General features: G+C 52.5%; 1 protein-coding gene across 1 annotated transcript; it reads right to left on the bottom strand.

Moving 5' to 3' along the window:
* Positions 1 to 6: 6 nt before the first annotated feature.
* Syt15 (synaptotagmin 15) lies at positions 7 to 9,282 on the bottom strand. The gene is given in 8 exon segments (XM_029564053.1): positions 7 to 176; positions 1,061 to 1,240; positions 2,098 to 2,218; positions 3,002 to 3,172; positions 5,576 to 5,909; positions 7,366 to 7,509; positions 8,076 to 8,280; positions 9,204 to 9,282. Coding segments are annotated over 8 exon segments (1,305 nt in total). The 5' UTR covers positions 9,211 to 9,282; the 3' UTR covers positions 7 to 33.
* Between the last annotated feature and the right edge of the window lie 350 nt (positions 9,283 to 9,632).

Here is a 9,632-nt window from a genome sequence, read left to right as displayed (position 1 = left end):
GCTTCTGCAGCAGAACGCGGTCCTGGCACTGACTCAGGGCTCAGAGGGGCAGCAGAGCGCATGCCAGCACTTCACTAGTTCCTTGGGCTTGCGGAGCATCTCATCCCAGTGTTCCAGCTCTCTGCCTCGGGCATACATGTAAGGGTCCACTACCACACGGCCCAATGGGTGACTCTCTGCAGGGGAGGGAGAGCTCTGTCATGCTCTTGAATACAGAAACCACATCACCCTCATCCCAATGTCTCTGCTGATTTCTCTCTCTGTATCTCATTCACTCTTCTCTGGAAAGAAGTAGCAAGCTCCTCCACTCTAAGCACAAGGAACTCAGGGCTGTTTCTTTCCCCTCCGAACCTGCAGTGGGGAGACCTGGTGAAAGCCTGACCTGCAGGGATACCACCCCTGTCCTTCACTGCCCCACTGCCTGCTTTGGGCCATGTGAAGCTTGCTGCAAGTTGAATTGCTAACACAGGAAAAGGACTTGGCCAGAAGAAAGGCCTTCTTACACATTCTGGAAGAACACTGAGCAATAACACCCACCTACCAGTTGCTATAGGGAAGAAGGTCCTAAGTCTAGTCCTTGTAACAAATCACAGCCCCATGGCTCCAGTTCAGGACAACTAACTGAATAGGGATAACCTATTCAGGACCTTGAAGCCTCATCTAGAAGGCACGAGGAAACGGGGGGTACAGAACACTCACAGCACAGGTCACTGGGCTGGTAGCAGAGGCAGCTTTGTAGTCTCCTGACCTCCTGACCTTCAGACCTCTTCTGGCAATTTGCCCAGAATTGGGGAGCAGAGACCACCCCTTAGCCTCTTTCTAGGGTACCACAGACAGAGTCCAACTGGACTAAAGCTAGGCATCAGCCCCAGCTCTCCTGATGACAAGCTGTGTGGCCTTAGGCAAGTATCTTAGCTTCTCTGAAAGCTAATTTCTTTACCCAGGAACAGGGATACCTCTTCTTGTGGTTGGCCATTCACTATGCCTACAAGTGACTCAGTAGCTCCTCCTCTGCATTGTCCCAATACCATGTCTCTCACTTCCCACCCCCAAGCCTTACTGTCCCCTTCTGTGCTCTGCAGCACCATCAGGCTAAGGCTAGCAGTGTCCAGCTCATTGATGTTGGCCTTGAAGCTGAAGGTCTCATTGTACACAGGGTTGATAGAGCCTAGCACAGCCGTAGTCCTCTTACACTTGACGAACTTGTTGTGGTTCATCAGAGACACTTTGACAAACACACCTGTGGGGCAGGGCGCATACACTAGTGGGTGGGAGAAGTGGGCAAAAGTACAGTTCCTGGAGTGGGATATCTGGGTAGGAGGGCATGTGCTCCCCTCCCCAAGTGCCAGGTCCCCATTACCCTCAGCTGCTAAAGCCAGAGGATGTGACAGGAGGAAACAGTTGATTAATATAGTGGTTTATGGCTCATGGAAACTTGGCTTCCCTCCCCTTCCTTCCTTGAGTTCTGGAAGGACCCAGGATCTGCTGGTCCTGCTTGCTGGAGCTTGGCACCACAGCCACCCTTCCTGCTGGGGAGCCATTGCCTTCTGGGTGCTTGGGCCTTGGGGCTCCTTAAACACCTGCTCATCCAGAGACTGGGGGCTGGGGTAGGGGCCTGGATGAGTTCAGAGGTTCTGAACTTCAGCAGGTTGCAGACAACCTCCACCTCTCTGGGGACCTGGCAGGTCTGAGGTGAGCAGGACAGTACCAGTGTTCTGGAAGGCTGAAGAAGTAGCAAAACTACTGGGGTGTCAGCATCCCAAGGAGCAGGGGCACTTCCTCAGGAAAGGGAGGTGAGGGGTTGAACCCTTTGGGACTGGAGCTGTGAGGCAGGCAGGCAGAATAGTTCAAGGTACCAAGACATTGCTCAGGAAAGAGGAAGAACAGGACAAACTCTTCAGTCAGTGCAGAACCCTTGGATCCTTAGATGAAGCTTCTGGTACCAGAAGTGTCCACAGAAGGAGGTCAGGGCAGGTCACAGGAGGGGGTGAACGTTTAGTCATGAGCGCATTAGGCTCAAATGGACACCTGGTAGTAAGGTCAGACTCAATCCCCAGGCCCAGGCTCACCAGGAGGGATCTTCCCCAGGTAACTCACTGGCAACACTCCTGTCCTCCTGGAGCTGGAGACCCTTGGCCCAGAGCACAACCACAGTCAAGCGGCTCAGGTAGTCATTGTAGCAAAGGCAGAACTGGAGGTCACCGAACTCCGAGGGAGGCTAGGGAGGCAGAGATGGAAGCGCCCACCCTGGTCATTCTGGTAGGTAGCAGGGGAGCAACAGAGCCCCATAGTGACTCCCTCCCTCCTCACAAGCTAAGGTGCAGGTGATACGTTTGCATGGTCTCCTTTGAGAACCCTTCCCGATGGGGAAACTGAAGTCTGGGGATTTGAAGAGACTTATGGTGCAAGCCTTTAGTACCAACACTTAGGAGGAGGAGGCAGACAGGTCTCTGTGAGATTGAGACCAATCTGGTCTACATAGTGAGTTCAGAACCAGCTGGGGCTATCGGGAGACTCTGTCTCAACAAACAAACAAAAAGATAAAAGGCATAAGGCATAGAGGAAGACACTCGATGTCTTCCTCCTCTGGCTTCCTCATGCATGGCATGGGTGTGTGCATCTGTACACACTTGTGCATACACATTACACATACACTATAATGATTGTTATTTTGAGAATACAACAAAGTTTTATAGTGTGGAATTTTCTACTTGGCACTTGAAAAGTTGTGAACACTGGATCATTCCAGATTTTGGATTTCTGGATTAATTGTCCCAGATTACCTGGCAGGTTCCTTGAATGACCTCAGGGTCCCCTCCCTGCTTAAATGTGGATTCATCTTCTGTCTTGGGACCTGAGCCCAACTCCCTGAGGCACTGTAGTGTGGTGCCATGTGTTAAGTGCAGATGCTGGTCAGCAGGTACTCTGTGGGCCCTGAGCACACCTTGGCTGCCCAAGGTAGTGCTGCCACCAGGTGGCATGTGACTGGTAACCACCTTACCTCCAGGGTCTCAGCTTCCAGGTCTCTCCAGATGATGCGGTGGCAATCCCTGGCCAGGGTCTCATTCTTTAGTGGGAACAGCACCTGACCCAGGAGCTGGTGCTTCTTCTGCCTGTCCACATGGTACACAGAGAACTTCAGCACTCTCTGGGTAACGCTTTTGCTGGATACCTGGGAAAGATGAGGACCCAGGTCAGGGTCATGTCTGGAGGTAGAGGACAGGTGGTCATATAGGACATGTGGGCACACACCCAAACTCAGACATCCTTGGAGACCGTCATCGGCAGCAGGGCCAGCAGCTTGGGGAAGCACTAGAGTGTGCCAGGGTCTTGTCATGTTTTGAGGACTTGTGGTATCCATTACCTATGGCCTTAGTAGGCCCACAAACCAGAATCTGTCCTTCAACAAGATCTCTGAGTGATTCGCGAAGCACTAGAGTGTGCCAGGGTCTTGTCATGTTTTGAGGACTTGTGGTATTCATTACCTATGGCCTTAGTAGGCCCACGAACCAGAATCTGTCCTTCAACAAGATCTCTGAGTGATTCGTCTGCAGAAAAACTGTGTTGGACATGGCCTGGCCATACTAACAAAACAGGGCTCTCTTCTCTTTGAATTTTGGCCTTCCCACTTGTGTGAAATGGGGTCTCTAGTGTTCTTGTCTAACTTGTAAAACCTCAGTCACTGTGCCTGACCTACATCAGATGGCTAATTAATACCAATTTTTTTTTCCTCCGGCCCCTTCTCTTTCCCAGGGCACAGAGGTCAGGATCAAGTTGGGGTATGATAACTAGTCAAAGTGCTGAGAATAAAACCAAGTGCTCAGCCCTAAATGGGACTTCTCTCCACCCCACCCGTTCTACAGGGGAACATCTCTGAAGAGGAAGAAGAAAGAATGTAAGAGCCAGATGATGGGGAGGAGTGCTGTGAAAGTCATACTTCATAGTTATTACACTCATGAACTCACACCAGCTGTGGTTACCTTCACAAGACCTGAACAAGATCAATCCAGTCAAAATTCCGGTATGGGGGCTGGAGAGATGGCTTAGTGGTTAAGAGCACTGGCTGCTCTTTCAGAGGACCTAGGTTCGATTCCCAGTACCCACATGGTGGCTAACAACTGTCCATAATTCCAGTTCCAAGAAAATCCAATGCCCTCTTCTAACTTCCATGGGCACTGCATGATATGGGTACACTTGTACACATGCAGGCAATACACTCATACACATAAAAAAATAAAAAAACAATAAATAAAACATTAAAAAATTCTGGCATAGATAGGAAAGGGGCTTTCTAGGCCCTGTGCCTTACTGAGGAGTAGTTGATAGCTGCAGGGGGGAGGGAGGCTCATCATCTTCTTTTTTTTAAAGCATGTGACCACTGGAAGATTTCTCATGCTCCAGTGTATGGCCCTACACCCATACGCATATGGGCAGCAGTAACTGGACTTAGTGGGTGAAAAAACAAAAAGGACATGAAGTTGGGAGGGGACCATGATGGGGACACTTGGGAAGAGTTGGAAGTGGGAGATGGATCTCTGTGAGATCAAGGACAGCCTGATCTACATAGTGAGTTCTAGGCCAGTTGAGGTTATAGGGAACACTGTCTCACCCCTGCCCCCTCCCCCCAAAATACCCACCAAAAACCCATATAGTAGTTCCTAACATCCAGTTTTAACTAAAAAACTGATTTTGAATACATAAATGACTGAATCTCTGAAAACAAAAACATTGTGGTATGGAAGTAGGGGAGTAAAAAGAGGAAAAGCAGGCATTCCTCTGTGAGTTCTTTCAGCCCTCACCCCTGTAGGAGGGCCTCAGCCACACCTCTTCCCAGCTCTCAGCCTCCAAGGAAGGCATGAGCCAGGACTCTGGCCAAGGAAGGCATGAGCCTCGACTCTGGCCTCAGCAGTCACGTGTTTTCTGGAAGTGGACTGGCCTTCCTTTCCCTCTCAGGCCATTGTGCTGCACAGCTCTTGAGAAATGTTTGTCCAAGGCTTCTTGGCAAGTCCTGATTGCTGGCTCCCCTAAGTCTGCTGGTCACCTGCTGAGGTTCCCAGTCTGCTGCAAGCCTGGCACTTTGACGTCTTTCCTACTCCCAGACCCAGGGTGTGGCCAAAGCACCAATAGGCCATGGTTGGCTCCCTGGCCCTGGCACCTCCACCAGGACAGACAATTCCTACCCATGATCCAACAGGCCTAAAGGCATTTCTAAAGCAAAATACCCACCTTCCTTTGATAACCTTGCCCATACTGCAGGGTATTGAAAATCTTCCTCAGAGCCTCATGTGCCAGGGTCTGGCATTGAGTGAGCACTTCAAAATGTGCTTTCTCTTTCTTCTCTTCCCCAGGAAGCCAGGCAGGAGGAGACTAGCCTCTGGCCATGTCCCTTCAAGCCTTCTTCACCAGGGGTTGCCTCTTACAAATCCTGCCTTTGCCTCCTGGATAAAGCAGGGTTGGAGACACGAGCATTCTGGAGGGCTACAGGGCCCTGTCTACAGGAGGCCTGGTTGTCCCGTGCAATGCTTCCTCCTAGGGGGCCTAAGGACACTGGACCCCACTGCTTCAGAGGCTGTACCTGGAAGATGAAGTGCTCATCAAACTGAGGGTTGCAGGTTTTGCATTTGGTCTTGGACTGGAGGAAGCGCCGTTCATCGGGAAGCAGGTGGAGCTTTACCAGAGGGCTGCAGGTCTCCGAGGGGGCTTGCAGCTGCTGTGCCTTGATCAGGCCCACCAGCAACCGTTCGGTCTCCTGCTAGTATTCCACAGAGAACCACAGCCGGCCCAGGCAGCCATCAGGGAGGTGGGTTTTACTCCTGTCCTCTGGGGAATTGTACAGCTCTGGGTTGATGGTTCCTACCACATATGTCCCTGCTAAAACAGGGAGGAAGGTTTGGCCAGCCAGAGAAAGACTGGGATATGGGGGACAGTGGCTAGCTCTTGGTGTACCCTCATCATAGCCTTTTGTCTGAACCACCTGTACCCTACTCTCCAGACTAGTCATGTGTCCTCCTGCTGCAAGGTTCCCAGGGAGACTTGTTTGCTTTGTAGGCATTTCACAAGTGGGCTGGGTGACTTGGCAGAGTCCAGGTCTCTCATTCAATGTCTGCCCCCCTCAATATCTGCCCCTCTGATCAGTCCCATTCTTGGAGGTTAGGCTTGCTTTCTGGGACACCATCTCCAGCACCTGGCCTGGCTACTTCCTGCAGTGTCTAAGGAATGATGAGCAGTGATATAAGATGTTGCCTTCCTCCTTCTCCTCCTCCCCCTCCCCCTCCCCCTCCTCCTCCTCCTCCTCCTCCTCCTTCTTCTTCTTCAAATTTGAAGGGATAGCTACTTACTAGCAGGTCTCCTGGGAGATCTGAGCAGAGTTGACTGCAAAGCTGTGTTTCCATCTCCTGTTCTTCTGCCCTCTTGGTCAGCCAACCCATCATCCTCAGGCAGGACTCAGCCCCAGCGCTACACCAGGACACACCTGGATTTTAATCTTACATGGAACTCTCTGGGTCTCACTCCAGGTTGGCCTGGAACTTGCTACATAGACCAGGCTAGCCTCGAACTCACAGAGATCTGCTGCATCTGCCTTATGAGTCCTGGGATTAAAGATGTGTGCCAACATGCCTGTCATTATTTATCATTATTATATATATATGTGTTTGTATGTGTGTTTGTGTGTGTGTGTGTGTGTGTGTGTGTGTGTGTGTGTATGATGTGTGTGTGCCTTGGTATGCATGTGGAAGTCAGAGGACAATACCACGGAGTAGATTCTGTCCTACTTTTACGTGGGATCCAGGAGTCAAACTCAAGGAGTCAGCTTCGTATGGCAAATGCTTTTTGCCACCTGAGCCCTCTCATCAGCCCCTGTATCCAACTCCTGCTCCCTCTGTGACCTTGGACAAAGCACCACTGATCTTCCTGAGTTTCATTTTATGAATGTGTGGGGGCTGGAGAGATGGCTCAGTGGTTAAGAACACTGGCTGTTCTTACAGAGGACCTGGGTTCAGTTTCCAGCACCCATGTGGCAGCTACCAACCATGTGTAACTCCAGTTCCAGGGGATCTGATGCCCTCTTCAGTCTTCCACAGGTACTGCATGACATGGATGCACTTACACACATGCAGGCATAACACTCATACACATAAAAATAAATAAATAAATGTATGTATGTATGAATGTGTGAAGTGGAGTGATAATTCCTCCCCCACAGAGTGAGGGACATAGTGAGCTCCAACTCCAAAACAGCACATGAGCATGTGGTACAGCAGGTACAAAAGTACCATAAAGAGCACTGTGGCATCTGTGAACTGGCCAGTGTAGTGAAAGCAGTTGGATCTACCTGACTGGATAGATCCTGAGTCTGGGGAGTACTCACCAGGGTTGTTGGCACTGGAGGCATAGGGCAAGTGCTCTGGGGCTAGGTAGGGGTGCTGTGGGGCCAGAGCCCAATCTCCACTGTGCAGAGGCATCCAGCCTTGGTGAGAAGGGGGTACCACAAATGGCACACTTGGTGGTCTGTCCAAAGGGAGGGAAACAACATGTAGGTAACAAGTGAGTTATCTGACCTCAGTGCTCAGCCAAGAGGCCAAGTGCCAGGGGCTGGAGGGAGAAGAGCTCACAGGAGCCAGATAGAGGCAAGAGCATTATTTTCTGGACCTAAACTAGGATGAGCACACAGACCCACACAGACCAGCCCCCCCCCCATACATACAGATACATACACACAAACACCCCCCTCAAACACACACCCTGTGCCTGTCTGCCAATAGCAGTGTGACATAGGAGACAGAACACAGCCTCTGACAGCAGCCTGTCTGGGTTCTAATTCCTGGTTGGGCTCTCTGGAACTGCTTCTCATGTCCTGAACCAGTTTCCTCAGCTGGAAAATGTGGTTCACAATGCCTGCCTCCACCTTGTTGTGAGGTTTCTGGCTTTTCTTGGCATAGTTCCCAGCATGCTGATGGTCTGGAATAGGCACCCCATAACAGAACATTTCTTTCCCACCTTACCCCAAGGGCAAGTGTACAAGCAGGTCCCTAGAGTAAGGCCTAGGGCTTACCTGGCTCCATATCCTACCTCACCTGCTAGGTGGGGTCCTGGTATACTGGCAGAACCTGTCCCCCTGTCTGCTGGAGGCAGTGGTGGTGGCTGAGTCTAGTGTCTCTGGTAGCTCCTCATAGGCAAAGGTAGCACAAAGCCTCCTCCAGAGACAGCAGCTCACTCCGATCAACAGCAACAGCAGCAGCAGACCCCCAACGATGCCCCCGATCACAGAAGCTAGCTGCTCTGAGTTAGAGACCACCAGGGAGGCTGTGAGCCAGCTAGGGAAAGCCAACCCCCCCCCCATCTACCCTACGGGTTGGGAGTTGGGTGGTAGGGGGTGGGGGGGCAAGATTGGGCAGTGCTCCCCCCCCCCGCCCCGGGAGTGGCACAGAATTAGGTGACTTTCTGGTCTTAGCCCAAAAGACATTTCCCCTGGGGCCTTAGTGCTGTCCCTTGGGAAACAGCTGGCCCTGAACTTGGATGTGGTTGTGCTTTGGTGTAGAAAGCAAACTCCTTATAAAGCTCCTAGTTTCCTTGGGTTCCTGATGAGGTTTGAGTGTGGATTTCAGTGTGGACACCGTACACTTAAGCGAAAGCCTGGAAAGGAACGAATGCCCCTAGGGGCTAGCAGAGCTCTTCCTGGATCGTGATGGGAGGCTCCATGTGCCCTTGGGCGCTGTCCTTAACCCCTGCCCTTCCAGTCTTGTATCAAGGGAAGAAAATGCTTTGGGCAGAAGGTAGTAGGTGGGGAAGTGGTGTGTGTGTGTGTGTGTGTGTGTGTGTGGAGGGGGGCGGGTGGAGGAGGAGATAGCAGGGGTGATAAATGGAGACATATGGACTCTTCAGTGTCTCCGACCCTCACATTCGCCCGAAGCCACCGAGGGCTCTTAGAGGTTTGGTTTCACTTGCTGGTTGCAGGGAGCAGGTAAACGAGACTAGTGGGCACGTGCAGGCACGGGACTTCCCAGGCTCCGGGGTCTGGACAGGGTGGGGAGGTAAGGAGGGACATGCACACTTCCGCCCGCATCAATCTGCAAGAGCAAGCCCTGCTCTTCACGCCAGTCCGGAGAGTGGAGGGGTCAGGCTCGGAGGACGCTAATGCTGGAATTGTGGCGCAGAGCGTTCTCCTAAGCGCAGGGGTAGGGGTAGAAGGCGAGGCCACTTACCCTCCATGGGGCTGATCCTGCTAGCGATCTGCACGTCTCCGGCGGCGGCCGCAGGGTGGTTCCGACGTCGCCTGGTGGGACTGTGTGCTCCAGGGAGGTTGGGGAGGCAGGGACCCAGAGGCCCAGGCCACGACTCCGCCCCACCCGGCCCGGGAGGGGCTCCGATATGCCTGTACTAGCCCAGAAACGCGGGCTCCAGGCGGGGCAAGTCCAGGACACAGGTGCAGAGGCTCCCCCGGCTGGCCTCCTGCAGCTCCGAGCCTGGTAGGGGGCAAGGATGACTGACTTCACCCCATCACTGAGGGCAGAGCGAAGTTCTCTCCACCAGCATCAGACTGTGGGCTTCGCACTGGCCCCTCACACCTGGTGGCCTTGGCTTGAATGGTGCCCATGGCTAGAAGTGTGCCTCCTCCCTCCGCGGGTCCTGCA

This window comes from Nannospalax galili, unplaced genomic scaffold (assembly GCF_000622305.1).
Source record: "Nannospalax galili isolate Female #2095 unplaced genomic scaffold, S.galili_v1.0 scaffold996, whole genome shotgun sequence".
Classification (NCBI taxonomy): Eukaryota; Metazoa; Chordata; class Mammalia; order Rodentia; family Spalacidae; genus Nannospalax; species Nannospalax galili.
This window is presented reverse-complemented; position numbering and strand designations above follow the sequence as displayed.